The sequence below is a fragment of the Bos javanicus genome, chromosome 10, assembly GCF_032452875.1.
Source record: "Bos javanicus breed banteng chromosome 10, ARS-OSU_banteng_1.0, whole genome shotgun sequence".
NCBI classification, from domain to species: domain Eukaryota; kingdom Metazoa; phylum Chordata; class Mammalia; order Artiodactyla; family Bovidae; genus Bos; species Bos javanicus.
The window spans coordinates 8118644-8135146 of NC_083877.1; the positions used below are offsets into that span (position 1 = coordinate 8118644).

A 16503-nucleotide genomic window follows, 5' to 3' on the forward strand; every position below is an offset into this window, starting at 1 on the left:
ATCTCTCAGGGGTTCCGATGGATGTTAAGGTCCTAGCCATGATTGACTGGCCCAGGAGTGCATCCATCCTCTCTATGCATTCAGGCCATATGACAGTTTGGCTGAAATCCAGAAGTCCATGGACCTTAGAGCTAGCTTTCTCTTAAGGAAATGCTTACATGAAACTGGACCAGGATATAGCAAAGACCGAGGGAAGAAAGAAAGCTTGAATTACATGACTGCAATATTCTGCAAAATCACACTTCAGCTTCTGTTCAGCTTCTCCTTGGAGCTGCAAATTCCTCAAGTTTCATCCTGAGAGGCAACTGCGTGAATACTGTATTCTCTGACAATTTCCAACACGATTCCATTTAAGGTTATGGGACAAGGCTTGTATGATAAGGCTGTGTGTGGTGGTGGGCATTTTATGCCTGTGTAACCTTGTCACTTGGCTTTGCAAAGTCAGAAATTCCCTGCATATCCACCAGAGAGGATAATCCAGCATGTGGCAGGTCAAGTAAATGCCATCCCTTACTCTCTATTCCTGCCTCATTCTTTCTCCCACACTTTAGTTCACTAAGTTGTAAGTGTCTGAAATCATTCTTGGTGAATAATGCTGGACCACTCTGAAAATTTGTGGCTGAGGGCTGGACCCTCGTCATTGCCACGCACTTTGTCGCCGAGACAGGTAACCCATGGTTACTGAGCTCAGATCAGTTAAGGGGCAGAGAGCCTCCGCTCCTCACTGCTCTATAAAAGGGACCCAGCAAAGGGACCCTACCAGCTTCTAGCTCTCAGCCTGGGTGAGCCTGGGAAGCAAAGCCTGAGACCTCCGGAGCAGGAAGCACCAGCTGCAGAGCCAGGGCCGGCATGGCCCCCACTTTCAAACTTCAGTGTCACTTCATTTTGATCTGCCTGCTGGCTCTAAGAGGAGAGAGCCGGTACCTGGAGGTGAGCGATTCCCTGGGGCTGACCCATCTCATCTTCCAGCCCTTAGTGTCCAGCCTTGGGGATGGGCAGGCTGCCTCTGCTCTCAGATTATGTTGGGGTTAGGTCTTTCTTCCTCATTGACTGTGCTCCCTCTTTCCCCGGGTATCCCCTAGGTCTTCCTGCCTACTTCTTCCCCCTTTCCCTCTGGCCCCTCGGGATACCCAGATCTGATGGAAAAGTTCTAAACCTTCCCGTCTTCTCCGGATTCCCCTGGAGACATTGATCTGCTCACTTGCTTCTCTGTGTCATGGACAGGGAGGGTACCCCGCTTCTGATCCCCTCTCCCCCTCCCTGAACTGTTCCGGACTGACCTGAACTTTTCCTGGCCAGCTGCGGGAAGCAGTGGACCACGATCCTTTTCCACACCTCGCCGGTGGCGCCAGCCCGAAGCGGGAGCTGGAGGGGGAGCCGCTGTACAGCCGCGCTCTGCGTGAGTGCGGGCTGCCGGGGAGGTGGGGAGGTGGGGGCTGGCCGGACCCCTGGGAGGGAGCTCGAGGCCCAGATTCCCATCGCTAAGGGTCGGTCCGAGGAGGTCCCCCTGGGCGAGATGGGGTGACGCTCCGGGAGCCAGGCGCTGAGGCTGGGACTCGCTTGGGGCGGAGAGAGGGCTGCCCCGGGCGGCGCAGCGGGGGCTGCAGCCCTGGACCGCCAACCCCACTGCCCTCCCCCAGGGTGCGTGGACATGCTGAGCCTCCAGGGCCAGTTCACCTTCACCGCCGACCGGCCGCAGCTACACTGCGCCACATTCTTCATCGCAGAGCCGGAGGAGTTCATCACCATCCGCTACGATCTGGTCTCCATCGACTGTCAGAGGGGGGACATCCTGCAGGTGAGGCACCCCCGGGCCAGGTGGGCAAGGGACGGGCAATGACCGGGTCCCAGCTACCCAGCAGGGAGAGCCGGTAATTAGGTGCTCAGCTGGTGCCGGAGTGGGACCCCCATGCAAAAGGAACCTCCTCTCACGCCCTGAAGGGCTGGTGCCTCCTGCAGTGGTTTAAGTTCCCCTCTGTGAGCTCTCGGTCCCCAGCGCTTGTTGCATCCTGGGGCAGATGAAAAGTGGTACAAGCCCATTTAGCAGGAGCGCTCAGGTCCGCGAGCCCGTGGCCCTGGTTAGAAGGCGACCTCACCTCTGAGATCTGAGCCCGCCTTGCTCCTGCAGGTCCCTTTCTCTGTGGAATCGTTCCAGGCTCCCAAAGGCTGTCTTCAACGCCTGGGTGACCCGATTTTGGAGCAGAAAGGCACGGGCCACTGGGAGAAATCCTGAGAAGGAATCTAGTTTGAGGCAGGGATGAGGTGTGGACAAGTCCTCCAGTCTCACAGCATCCCCACTCCGAGTTCCCTGTGAGCCTTAGGGGTCAGCTTGGGATGGTTGCTGGACTTCTCCAGTCCAGTTAAAGTGAACATGATTAAAACCCTAAAGTGGAAACTGTCAAATGCAGTGGAAGAGAACTGATCTGATGAAGGAATTTGTAGCTGGTAATGTTACTAACTCGAACTAGGTTGAATTCATTAAATTGGAGACCTGTGGTGATTTTAAGAATAAAGTCAATAGACTCTGACCTTTTGTCCAGCCAACTACAAACTTCAAGAAGTGAAGGAAAAAATTCCTAACTTGCATACCAGACATTATTGTCTAAGTGTTAAAGTAGTTCTTGATATTTTAATGTGTGATGAGTTTAAAGATGGGGGAAATGGGTATGAATAACCATCGGCAGGTAGGTAAAGTTCTTGCTCCAATTTGTCCCTTTGCTGTCTATTTTTGAGATATTTTGTTCATATTTTAATGAGGAAAGAGAAAAACTGAAGCCCAGATTATGCTCCTGTGGAATTCTTCTGAAGGTAGGATGTGTGAAAAAATAATGACCAATACAAAAGTGTACATCATCTGTAGTTTTATTTACCAAGGTGGCTGAAATGATGAAGTATAAGAAAGTATTTGCTTCAGATACACTGGAGTTTATAAAAGGGGGGAAAAAGCAATAATTAATTAATTAATCATATGACTTTCAAACAATCCAGTCAAAATATATACAAATAGAAAGCAAGTGTACAGGGGGGTATAGTCTGTCTATTCCCTACTTATAATTGGAGGTCCATTGCTGGGTAAGCTTTTCCCCCTTTTCAACACATTTATGATTTCAGGAGCTGATGGAAGTGATCATCTTTGTGTTTTTGTTGGAAGGTATTTGATGGTTGGATTCTCAAGGGGGAGAAATTCCCCAGTTCCCAGGATCACCCTCTCCCCACGACGGAGAGGTACATAGATTTCTGTGAGAGTGGTCTGAGCAGAAGGACCATCAGATCCTCCCAGAACGTGGCCATGATCTTCTTCCGGGTCCATGAGCCAGGAAATGGATTCACAGTAACCATGAAGACAGAGCCTAACCTCTTCCGTAAGTGGACTTCCTGTCTTCTCAGTTAGAAGGCAGGAATTGGGGGGAGAGAGCATCCATTCTACTTTTCAAAAGTAGTATTATTGCACAGACTTAAGAAATTTGAAGTGAGGAAGGATTTGAATGGGAATTTTTTGTAATTAGAAATGACCTGAAGGATATTTGTGATTCATTATTATGAAAATCAAATCAGTTTTTAATTTATTTACCAGTCTAGATAAGATACTAACTTATGGTGGCTAGAATTCTATTTTTCCCCTGGTCTTATTTCTGATCTCCTGAGTTACTACAATGTATTCAGTGACAAACTTTAATCCCTGCAGTCATTCCATTGACCTGGATTCAGATATGAAGTCTTTAAGATACTTAGGTAAATGCCGAAAGACTGCGTATCTGGGATGCGTAGACAGATTTCATGCCTGGGCAGAGGGTTGGACCAGAGGACCTCAGTGTTGCCTTCTGAGTCTGAACCCATTGCTCTAATTTAGTTCGTTTCTGATGGATACACGAAAAGATGCTATAAAGCTAAATAGCCCAGGCCTAAAACACATTATCTTAATCAGAATGAGTTCATTCATCTATTTATTATTTTTGCCCACTAAGAGGAAAATGTTTGTAAAAAATCAGGTAAAGAAAACATAATCATTTTTGGTTGCATACAATAGTATTAATATTAACACTTCATGTGATTGAAGAATGGCGCCTACCTAATCTGCCAAAAAATAATGTACTGACTGATCTCCCAATTTTTATTTTTAAAAAACAAAGTAACTTTTTATGGTAGAAGCACCCAGAAGGGCTATTTCCGAGGACTGGAACAGAATAATACTAGAGGACAACTGTTTCTCCTCTATCTTGTTTGGCTAGAAATCAGAAATCTTCTAGAATCATCAAGGAATTTCAGTTCGTTTTGAAATTAAGTGTGATTAAAAATATAAGAAGGAGGCAAAAGGTAATTCTGACATAGTCTGGTCAGAAACTTTTGTCTGGTGTTGCAAAGAGTCGGACACGACTGAGCGACTGAACTGAACTGAACTGAATTGGCCGAAAACAGCACAAACTCTGATGCTTCTAGTTTCATAGCTAAGAGAATAAATTTATTGTAAGTCTAGACCTGAGATACAAAAAAAATTTTCAGAAAATTTTGGGAGTAAATAAACATTAAAGATTTACCTTTTAGTCAACTTACCACTTAACACCCAGTAAATATTTATCAGACATAAGCCTGGTTTCTGATTTTCTCAGCCTATTTTCTAACGGGTTCAATATTTCTTTACTTTATTATCTAAAAAGTAACATATATCTCCAAGTTCAGTTAATAAAGGTTTCAGACCACCGGGGTTTGAATTCTGATCTCTTCTTTAAGCCTTGATTCTTTCAGACTTCCAGATTGAACTAAGACCCTAGTTAATGAAGTATTCCTAGAACTTACACCACCTAGTATTGTTTGGTTGGTTATTAATTTATGTCTTGTGAGTGTTATAAATAAGGTGACCCCCCTGAGATTACAATTAGAAGCCCCTTACAGCCCAGGGCCTCCTAACAATGTGGATATATCCCTGGTGGTTTTTCTTCCCCAGGTCCTTCCCATCTCCAAAATCGCCTTTGTGATATGTATTCTCTTCTAGGCCCCAAGCCCCTAGACCATTAACAGAAGCTTAGAATAGGATAAGATAAATTTCCACAAAAGCCCAGCATACAAGATAGTGAAAATGTGATTTTGCTTTTCTATAAAGCCTGCAATATCATCTCCCAGACCCCAAATGGAAGGTTTACTCTGGTTGTGCCACATCAGCATCGCAACTGCAGCTTCTCCATCATTTATCCTGTAGCGATCAAAATATCCGATCTCACCCTGGGACACTTAAATGGTCTGCAGTTAAAGGTGAGTTGCTTATTGCTTCCCAGTCACTTCCTAAGGCCCCAGCAAACTTTTGAGAGCAAAAGTAATCATACAGGGCGAACGTGGATGAAAGGGAGAGGCAGGTCCTTCTATCTGACCATTTCATCTCACACGAGCCTGCCGTCGCTGCCTGAACACACTCCTCTTCTATTTCCATTATGCTGCAAGCTGCATACTCAGGTGCCCCTTCTGCCTACTTGAATACTTTTTTCGTGATGTAAGAAATGTTTCCAACTGGCAAAGTTGTGGCATATAATTACAATTGAACTCTCTTGTACTTGCCTCTTTTACAGAAATTCTCTCCTAGCAGAACCTAGTGTGAGTCATCTACACAGCTGTTTTTCTGATTATTGGAATTTTCTTTTGACATGAAGGAAGTGTCTTCATTGACAGAACTGTGTGATGAAGGAATGCTAAGTGTAGCAGAAAATATGAAATTGGATTTTTATATTGCAAAATACAGTAAAGTTTTGAAGCTTTTTTTTTTTTGCATTACATTTCATGCCATACATTTTGCAACAGAACATTAGCTGAGACTCCCCATCTACTGTTCCCCCCGTGAACTGCTGTATGGACTTTGCAGTTGTGCTGACCTTGACCACATTTACTTGCACTGGCAGCTCGTTTCCTCTGAGTCACCCTCACCTCCTTTTATGTTCTCATATAGGTTAAGGTTAAGATAACTGATAGGTTAAGATAACTGATATATTCATCGGCATCGAAGAAAGTCATCAAAGAAAGTTCCTAATCAGACAGATTTATTTGGTTTCAGTGAAACCAAATAAATAAGACTAGGGCTGAGAAAAGCAGTATGTACAACTTCCTTTAAGTCCTAAACTCATAGGCCAGTGCTTATATTTTTTTTTAAATTGAACCTTTGTGGAAGAATAATCCTTTGATAAAGACCGGGATAAGTGGATGTCTCTGGCATAACCTTACTGGCTTGAGATTGTATGTCATTCTTGATGTTTAATATAGAAGATAGCATGTATGGTAGATTGAGAGATCTGCATTTTAGCTATTTTTGGCTGTGAGGAGTAATCTTGGTGCTTACCATTTAAAACAGTGTGAAGTCTGCAGTGTTCTAAGTACTTGTTGCTTTACAAAAAGAATTTTTTTAGGGTGCTTACTATGTGCAAGGCCTTATTCTAAATGCTGGAAATTAGCAATGAACAAAACAGGTCCTGCTCACATGGAACTTACATGCTAGGGGATGAGACAGGCAAAAGAATAATATGTTTCAAATAGTGATGAGTACCCTACAGAAAATGAAGCAGAGTGGTGGCTGGGGAAAACGTGGGAGAGAAGGCAGGCAACTACTTGAGGTAAGATGGTCAGGAAAGAAAGCTTTTGAAAAGGAGACATTTAAAGTGAGATTTCAGTGATAGGTAAGAAGGATCCGGCAGCCCCAGGAGAGCCGGGAACAGGGCGACAGTAGTGCAGAGGCTCGGAGGCAGGATGGGCTTCCTGAGTTCCAGAAACAGAAAGAAGCAAAGAAGGTAGGGGCCTGTGGTATGGTACAGCACCAGGGAGACAGGCAGGGCCGGGGTGGAGAGCCCAGCGGGTCATGGTAAAGAGTTAAGAGCCTGCTCTGAGTGCAGTGGCAAACCACTGAGGGGTTCGGGCATAATCCATCTGATCGTGATCTGGTGGGTGAGGGGGCTGGGATTGCTGGCTTCATGACCAAATTAAATAACGGAGTCCATGATGGGAAGGAGAGGATTGCCCAAATGCTGTTCTGGCTTCCATGAATGATGATGAATGAGCTGTAGTGGCCCGAGTGGTGCAGGAGTGCACCTAAAAGGCCATCGTCATAGTCTAGGCAAGAGGTGAGAGTAACTTAGTCCAGGGAGGTGGAACCTCCACAAAGAAATGTAGAGGTCCCTACACAACCCAGCTCCTGCCGTTGTTTACTGAGGATAGCTGAGAGGTTCAGGAAGAGGACAGTAAAGTCACCGAATGCGAGGAGTGTGTGCTCCCCACTTCTTTGTTTCTGGGTTTTGTTCCCCTCATTTTTGTTTTTTGTTGTTGTTGTCGGCTTCCCTGCACAGCATTTGGGGTCCTAGCTCCCTGACCAGGGATTGAATCCACGCCCCTTGCTTTGGAAGAATGGAGTCTTAACCACTGGGTCACCAGGGAAATCCCTATTGCCCTCATTTTAGTTTCTACTTCTTCCCAACTTCCTATTTCCCATTTCTCTCTCCTGAGTCTGCCTTTTGCCCTTTACCTTCTCCTGTGAAATTTGGAACCTATAGAACCAGCTGGAATGTTTAGTCTTAAGTCATGTTCTCCCTGGACACCCTCTACTCAAGGGAAAGGCAATTACATTTTTTTCCCCTTTACTTCTAAATGCCTTATTCAACTCTTCGTACAAGAACATGAGCCCTGTACACAGTGGGGCTGACTAATCCTGTATTTTATGGTTTGATGAACTGTGTAAAATGCTTAGAACAGAGCACATAATAGGTGCTTTAAATATGCATACCGACCCCCACCACTTGCTTCCTTTCACTGGACGAATGGATGCTGTAATAGTATTTTCTATCTGTTGCTTTGTTCCAGTTACATTTCAGTATCTTCCTAATGTTGGACTGTGAGTGTTTATGTACGTGTGTATTCAGCACTCTCTGTTTTAGACTTTGGTTCCTATGTCGTATGGTCTATCTGGTTAACTTCTACGCATCTTGCCACACTCAGCTAGGTCTCTTGAGTGTACCTCAATGAAGAAGAGGATCACAGGCAAAACTGGTGGTATAATTTGTGGGGGACAGCACAAAATGAAAACACGAGGACTTTATTTTAAAATTATTAAGAATTTCAAGATAGTGACAACAGAGCATTAAGCCAAGCTCTAGGCCTCATAAGTGTGAGCCCTGTGGATGTGGGCCATGGGATCACGAGGCCAGCCCTGATCACAGGAGAGGGCGGAGAGGGGCGGCTTTTTTTTTTTTGCCTGGGAAACTGAAGCCCAGGAAGTTCTGTAGACGAGACATGTGGAAAGGATTGAAGGGAAGCAGAAAAAGTGGTTACGGTGGATCACATAGAGTTTTAGACTAGATAATTATTTTGAATAGTTTGAAATAAATTTACTTTCATTGGATGGAGAAAGTTGATGGTAACTCTAGCTAATTTGAGCCCAAATGAGGGTTTTGGTTTTTTCTTTAATATTCTTATAACTAATCTAAATCCTTATCAATAGAAAGGGTAAGAATTGTCTCCCTAGCAAAAAAAAAAAGTCTTATAAAGAAGAGGAAAAGAGGTAAGTTAAAGGAAAAAACTGATATGGAAGTCCTATTTATAAAAACACTGACTGCATGCATTAAGAAATTCAAATAATTCAATATGTGTGTCCAAATGATTTAAAAATCAAACCACTTTTAGATGCAATTTTTATATACTGTATATGGAGTTTAAAGATTCTGATTTCATCATTGTAGTCCTTGCACTTGTAAAAAAATGTTTTTTAAATGCACACACATTTTAAAAAATGATTACTTAACCAATTTAGAAAAGCAATTCCTTTTTTTTTCTTTAAAAAGTCTTAATTTCTGGAGTCTTGGATGTTAAATTAAAGGGCACTTCCAGGATTTCTGGGCCTAAAGGAGTGAATTCACCAATTTGCCATTGGTTTGACTTTGCTAGGTGATTTAAATATGTCTTCCTCTCCTGCTTTGTTCTCTTAGAAGTCCTCCGCAGGCTGTGGGGGAATAGGGGACTTTGTGGAGCTGCTGGGAGGAACTGGTTTGGACCCTTCCAAGATGCTGCTTTTAGCTGATCTCTGCTACCCTTTACGTGGCCCAGGTAAGATGGTTCTTTGATTATTATTTATGTGCCTATTAAGATTGTTTTACCCTGATGCTGGGAAAGACAGTGAAGGACAGGGAAGCCTGGGGTATTGCAGTCCGGTGGGGTTGCAGAGAGTCAGACACGACTGAGTGACTGAACAACAATAAGACTTTGTCCTTAAATAAAACACTTCAAATTATTTATACGTGAAAGGGCAAGTTCCACCAAAAAAAGTTTGATTTTGCACATTGAACCAATGTGAGGATTTTGCATTTGAGCCTATACACAGTATCAAGAATGCATGACCACAATATCTGACATTGGGAGAGAAACTTATGAAGTAACAAACTTGCATGTTTAAGGTTGGCCCTAGGTAAAACTATGAAAATGGCATAGAACTGTGCTTGTTCTACCTTTTTGAAAGTCCCTGCTTTCATCCTCTTGAGACTAAAGAGTTTGCCGACTGAAAACCATGGTTCATATAGTGTATGTATCATCAATTAGTAATAATGTAATGATAAAGTAATATCTAAGTCATTTTGCCATATATATGTATATGTGTGTGTGTATTACTCGTAGTAAATACATTAAAAGGTGATTCACTTTATTAGAAATTCCCAGAACTGCTAGAATGTCCCCAAATTCTAACAGCAAAACCAGCCTCTGAAAGACTACTGCCAAAAGAGAAGTAAATTCTGAAATCTAAAAGTGGTCCCTGGTAATAAAAGACCAGGTTAGCTCATGGTGCAACACCAAATAGAATCAGGTCTTCTTTATTACGAATCAGTGAGGAGTTTCCATTTGGTCAGGCTCAGGTGGGGTGGGGCAAAGGTGGAATTGCTGACTCATGACCACATTAATTAATGAAGTCCAAGTGGGGAGAGAGAGGGTTATGTGAAACCTTTCTATAAAGGTCTCCCATTTCTGTCCTTCTGATGCAGGAACCGGGGATTATTGATTAAGAGACAAAAGTCAAACAGAAGAGCAATCTTTCATCCCTTATCATAGCCCCCTTCCTCTCTCATAAGCACACATCACACACCAACTAAATAATGAAACTGCAAATCAGACCTCCTTTTGATCAGCTGTTACCTGTTTTAATTAAACCCAGATCTGCCCACCAGTACTTTCACTCTCTGAGCTAATGCTGGGATCTTAAGCAAAAACTCTGGAATAGAATTAATATACATAGATAAAGGGAAGTTCAGTTCAGTTCAGTCACTCAGTCGTGTCCGACTCTTTGCGACCCCATGAATCTCAACACGCCAGGCCTCCCTGTCCATCACCAACTCTCGAGTTCACTCAGACTCACATCCATCAACTCAGTGATGCCATCCAGCCATCTCATCCTCTGTTGTCCCCTACTCCTCCTGCCCCCAATCCCTCCCAGCATCAGAGTCTTTTCTAATGAGTCAACTCTTCACATGAGGTGGCCAAAGTACTGGAGTTTCAGCTTTAGCATCATTCCCTCCAAAGAAATCCCAGGGCTGATCTCCTTCAGAATGGACTGATTGGATCTCCTTGCAGTCCAAGGGACTCTCAAGAGTCTTCTCCAACACCACAGTTCAAAAGCATCAATTCTTCGGCGCTCAGCCTTCTTCACAGTCCAACTCTCACATCCGTACATGACCACAGGAAAAACCATAGCCTTGACTAGATGGACCTTTGTTGGCAAAGTAATGTCTCTGCTTTTGAATATGCTATCTAGGTTGGTCATAACTTTCCTTACAAAGAGTAAGCATCTTTTCATTTCATGGCTGCAGTCACCATCTGCAGTGATTTTGGAGCCCAAAAAAATGAAGTCTGACACTGTTTCCACTGTTTCCCCATCTATTTGCCATGAAGTGATGGGACCGGATGCCATGATCTTCGTTTTCTGAATGTTGAGCTTTAAGCCAACTTTTTCACTCTCCCCTTTCATTTTCATCAAGACGCTTTTTAGTTCCTCTTCACTTTCTGCCATAAGGGTGGTGTCATCTGCATATCTGAGGTTATTGATATTTCTCCTGGCAATCTTGATTCCAGCTTGTGTTTCTTCCAGCCCAGTGTTTCTCATGATGTACTCTGCATAGAAGTTAAATAAGCAGGGTGACAATATACAGCCTTGACGTACTCCTTTTCCTATTTGGAACCAGTCTGTTGTTCCATGTCCAGTTCTAACTGTTGCTTCCTGACCTGCATACAGGTTTCTCAAGAGACAGGTCAGGTGGTCTGGTATTCCCATCTCCTTCAGAATTTTCCACAGTTGATTGTGATCCACACAGTCAAAGGCTTTGGCATAGTCAATAAAGCAGAAATAGATGTTTTTCTGGAACTCTCTTGCTTTTTCAGTAATCCAGCAGATGTTGGCAATTTGATCTCTGGTTCCTCTGCCTTTTCTAAAACCAGCTTGAACATCAGGAAGTTCATGGTTCACATATTGCTGAAGCCTGGCTTGGAGAATTTTGAGCATTACTTTACTAGTGTGTGAGATGAGTGCAATTGTGCAGTAGTTTGAGCATTCTTTGGCATTGCTTTTCTTTGGGATTGGAATGAAAACTGACCTTTTCCAGTCCTGTGGCTACTGCTGAGTTTTCCAAATTTGCTGGCATATTGAGTGCAGCACTTTCACAGTCATCTTTCAGGATTTGAAATAGCTCAACTGGGATTCCATCACCTCTACTAGCTTTGTTCGTAGTGATGCTTTCTAAGGCCCACTTGACTTGACATTCCAGGATGTCCGGCTCTAGGTGAGTGATCACACCATCATAATTATCTTGGTCTTGAAGATCTTTTTTGTACAGTTCTTCTGTGTATTCTTGCCAATATTTCTAAAAACACACTTTGCTAAAAATTTGGGGCTAGTTTATGCTAATTTACACTTGAGCCCTGGTTTAAACCAGTGGCTTCTCTCCATTTGCGTTCTCAAAGGCACTGGATCCTTCCATGCTGATGGAGGGCACCCGTGAGGAGATGTGTTTGAGCTGGATAAAAAGATTGGATTAAGAACTGATCTAACACTCATCCCTTAAAATTTAGATAATTGAAGCTATAGTAATTTTGGTGCATGAATTATATAACTTGGTTTAGGTAAACGTGTGTGTGTGTGTTAGTCCAACTCTGTGCGACCCCATGAACTGTAGCCTGCCAAGCTCCTCTGTCCATGAAATTCTCCAGGCAAGAATACTGGAGTGGGTTGCCATTTCCTTCTCCAAAAGGATATGATCAAGGCCAAATATTTTGCCTGTTTTATCTAAATGATTGAAACCAGTCTTACAATAATTTGAAGCCTTGACTTATCTGACCCATTGGTTCATTTTAGACTTCACTTTTTTCTTTCATTCATCATGTTTCCATGAGCCCCTCCTAAATTGTTCATACAATGAACTCTTAGATATCCTGCCCTTTAGATTAGATCGAATTAGGAATATGTCAAATAATAAATAAATGGTATGCACATTAACTAAAGGAAATAAGGTGCATTATGTAGATTAAAGTTCAGAGTAAGATCAGAAAAGAATGACCTTCCCAATCATTTAAATAAAATTAACTTTGGACCTCGTCATAGAAGCTTAGCCTAGACTCCCTGGCGCTTATATTAAAATAATTACAGGATTTATATTTTATTATCTCTCCAAATTGACTTTTACCTAAATAAGTCTATCTGGCTGTTTCACTTCATTGAAACCCAGGTGCATGTTTTTGAAGTAGCTGTTATACAAGGATAATAATGTTTCTCAGAATTTAGTCCTTATAGAGACAAAGAGGGGGGAAAAGATTGAGAAAGTTAAAATAGCAGGAAGGATTATTGTAGGGTAGATAAATCTTGCCTCAGGAACCAGCTTGAGGTTGAAGAAATAAACTAAAAATAATTTTTAATAATTATTTAATAATTACTGAGTTTCACAGAACAGAAACTCATGTAGGTACAAATAGTTGGTTGCCAGAAGGGAAGGGAGTGGGAAATGAAAAGAAAAAAAGGTAATTCTGTGAGGTAATGAATGTTAATTAGCTTGATTGTAATGATCATTTCACAATGTGTATTTATATAAAAGCATCATGTTGTACACCCCGAACACATACAATTTCCGTCAGCTATACCTCAACAAAGCTGAAAAAAAATTTAACCCCCTCCATTATTCTTGCCTGGAAAACCCCATGGACAGAGGAGCCAGGCAAGGATCGAAAAGTCATTCCATGTAAGAAATACAGGAAAACATTAGAAAAAGTACAGGTGAACAATAGAATGAAAATTAGTACATTCAGTGTATGTCTAAATCATGCAAATGCTATTTTTATTTATATGTAAAACAGAATCATTATCCAGGCTAGAAAACAATAAACAGGTGATTTTTTTGGTCTACATAACCGTCTGGCAGTACAGTCCATCCTTTAGCCCTACCCACTACATGCCACGTGCGCCCCCAAACAGAAGGGAAAAAAAAACAGGCCCTGCAAATTTCTAACCTGTCCCAAGGGGGCAGCACTACCCTCACTGAGAATCCAGCGAGAGGAAAGGCGTGGCAGGGACTGACGCTTGCCTTCGTCCGCCTTCACCACCAAGCCTTGGAGGCAGGAGAACATAAAAAGCACGAGGAGACATCTTCTTACTTCTTTATAGTTAGTTTTATTTGACAGTGTTCTTGCACACGAGGCCAAGGGCTGAGTTCAGTTTCACTACTCAACAACTAATGACACGGCTCTTGAACAGCACGGGTTCGAACTTCTCAGGTCCCTTACACAAGGGTTGTTTTCAGTAGTAGATACTGCAGAGCTACACCACCCTGGGTTGATTGAACCCGAGGATGTGGAACCTCCGATCTGGAGGAACTGTGGATGTGGAGGAGAGATGATAAATTATATGCAGATTTTCATCTGTGGGGAGGGTCCTTGGCCCTAGCGTGCAGGTTGTTCATGGGTCAGCTGTATATTATAATGAAAATGAAAACAAAGCCGTTTCACCTGATGGTAGATGGCTTGGTTTGAGTTCGTGAGAGGAAGCTACATCTTGCTTTCGCCCTGTTTGAATGATCTTGTGGATAGAAATGGCTTGGCTCTGTGGTTTCTAACCTGCTGGGAAACTTACTTTTTCCGTGAATTATAGCCCAGATGAAAGTTGGCTGTGACCACACGGTGCTGCGCATGGTCTCCAGTGGAAAACATATAAATCGCGTGACTTTTGAGTATCGTCAGCTGGAACCATATGAGCTGGAAAACCCGAACGGAAACAGTATCCAGGAATTCTGTCTGTCTACTCTTTGAATAAACAAGTCAATGATTTCCATGCTGCTAGCTAAGGGAGTTTTTAATGGCTATTATATATGATTTTGATGAGCAGCTAGTTAAGAACCTTTCATACCAGTCAGTATTCCCAACGTTGAACACATATCACACACACTAATTTTTGTAACTTGCTTCTTTTTCATTTGTTATATAAATGACCACATGGCAGAAAATAAGCCCCTCTCTCTTTTATATGCTTTCAACCTAAACTGGTAAGACAAGTGCAAAGGAATGTGCAATAAAAACTTGTATCACAAGGGAAGATACTACAAAGAAATAAAAATGATGATGGTGTCAGTTTTATAACAGAAAATGCATGTCTGTGTAACCAAAGTAGTAGCTTTTGTTTAGTTTCTGCTTATTCTGTTTATAGTAGAGAGTAGTTGTAGCTAGTATTATTTATCGATTTGTAACAGCTTGTTTGTAACAAACATTTGTAGTATGGAAAACATTTTGCAATCGTAAATACAAGCATGAATAAACATATTCAGAATGTTGGCACCTCAGCAACCTGCTTTGTTTACCTGAGTAGTTACTTACCTTACTACCATCAGAAAATAATGTTCTCAGGTGAGAACCAAATGCTGAACTAAATCATTTTAGACTTCTTGGAGCTCAGAGAACTCTGGGTTGGTAAGTAGAATTATTAGGTGCAAAAGGTAAACTTTCAGCGTTTGTACAAACAACACTAAGTGATTGGTCGTGATAGGGAAGCAGGATGTGGGGATCACTTTCCCACTCTTCTCCAAGAAAACTGAGAGTACATGTCTTTGCCACAGTGAAGAGTGTACTTTTCAAGGTCAACAGAGGCCTTAAGCAGAAATCTGAGTACTTTTTTGGTACCAAAGATGGTTTATCGTTGACTGAACCTTGTCTACAATCAGCTTGAGATCAAGCGTGTGGGCCTGTAAAAAGACATCTTGAGGTCAGAAATAAAGACTTGAGAAACAAAGGAAATACTCCAGAGTGAACAAGTCTTCTTTGGATTAATGAATGAACATTGAAAACTGTGTCATAACTAATGGCTTGATTCTGGGTCCCCAAACATATTTAATATAAAGTTAATTTTATAATAGAGTGTACTGGAATCCCATATACTGGGATTGTTAACGAAATCTGGCAACCCGGCAGAAAGAAAAATAGTGACTGAAAACACTAAAAATACCCAGGTTTGAGCCTAAATTTTATCTCAGTAGATATTCTGGAAATAGCAAATGGATGAATAAATGCCTAAATGGATAGATGGATAAATGCTGGGATGAATGAATAAATGTCTAAACAGATGGCTATATAATTCCTGATTAGTTATGTAAGATGCTGGGTTTCTTATTTTATAGAAAATAAATTCCGTGAAGTTGAACCCGTTTATCTTTTTCACAGTCCCTCTAGCGGCCAAAGAATTAATGCAGTCACTTATATCACCATCAGAAGTTTCTGGCTGTTAACACTCAGGATGCCCTTAGACTCAGTAGGGAAAATGAATGGTCCGCTGTCAGGAGGCAAGTGTTTTTATCATGCAAGCAGGACAGGCTGTTTCTGTCTCTGAGGGGCATCTTGCAAACTACTTAACCTCTCTGTACTAAAGTGGGTGGGACTGTGGTCCCTGAGGTCTCTTCGAATCTTGACACTCTGAAGTCATTTAGTTGTGACATGTGACTTCAGAGCTTGTCACTGCATATTAGAGTACGCTCTTTGAGAGGACAGTCACTCCAGTGAACTGTCTGTGACTTATTCTTTGGATAACCACGATTTAGTCTTCATTCCAAAAGCATGGGATGGCTTTTTAGAAACAAAATTGCAGATGAGCTCTCAGCAGAGGGGGAAAGTGCAAATCTTCACTCGCACGGCCATTAAAAAAGTAATATGTTACGTGAGATTCTGGCCAAATCTGACTTTCTAAATAAAAAAGGCCATATGCATAGTGGCTAAGGTTGTCAAGAACCAGACCTCTTTGAATCCCAGCCCTGCCACTTACTTGAGCAAGTCATTCATAAGTCTCTATTGCTCAATTTTAAATCTGTAAAATTGGGTAAATATATATATATATATATATATATATATATATATATATCTAGCACTGTATCTTGTACATGTTAACTGTCATTTTTATTATTAATTCTCACTTGTAAGCAAATATGCTGTCCCAGATCCTCCATATTCTCAGTGGGGCATTTGCTTTATGCTCTGAAG

At 42.1% G+C, this 16503-nt stretch overlaps 1 protein-coding gene across 1 annotated transcript; it reads left to right on the forward strand.

Annotated features, from left to right (window-relative positions):
* The first annotated feature begins 501 nt into the window (after positions 1-501).
* Positions 502-14819, forward strand: CRHBP (corticotropin releasing hormone binding protein). Its single transcript, XM_061430015.1, has 7 exons — positions 502-930; positions 1300-1399; positions 1641-1798; positions 3152-3362; positions 5099-5247; positions 8949-9066; positions 14135-14819. The coding sequence occupies exons 1-7, from the start codon at positions 850-852 to the stop codon at positions 14290-14292; spliced, it is 975 nt and encodes a 324-aa protein (XP_061285999.1). The 5' UTR covers positions 502-849; the 3' UTR covers positions 14293-14819.
* The last annotated feature ends 1684 nt before the right edge of the window (positions 14820-16503 follow it).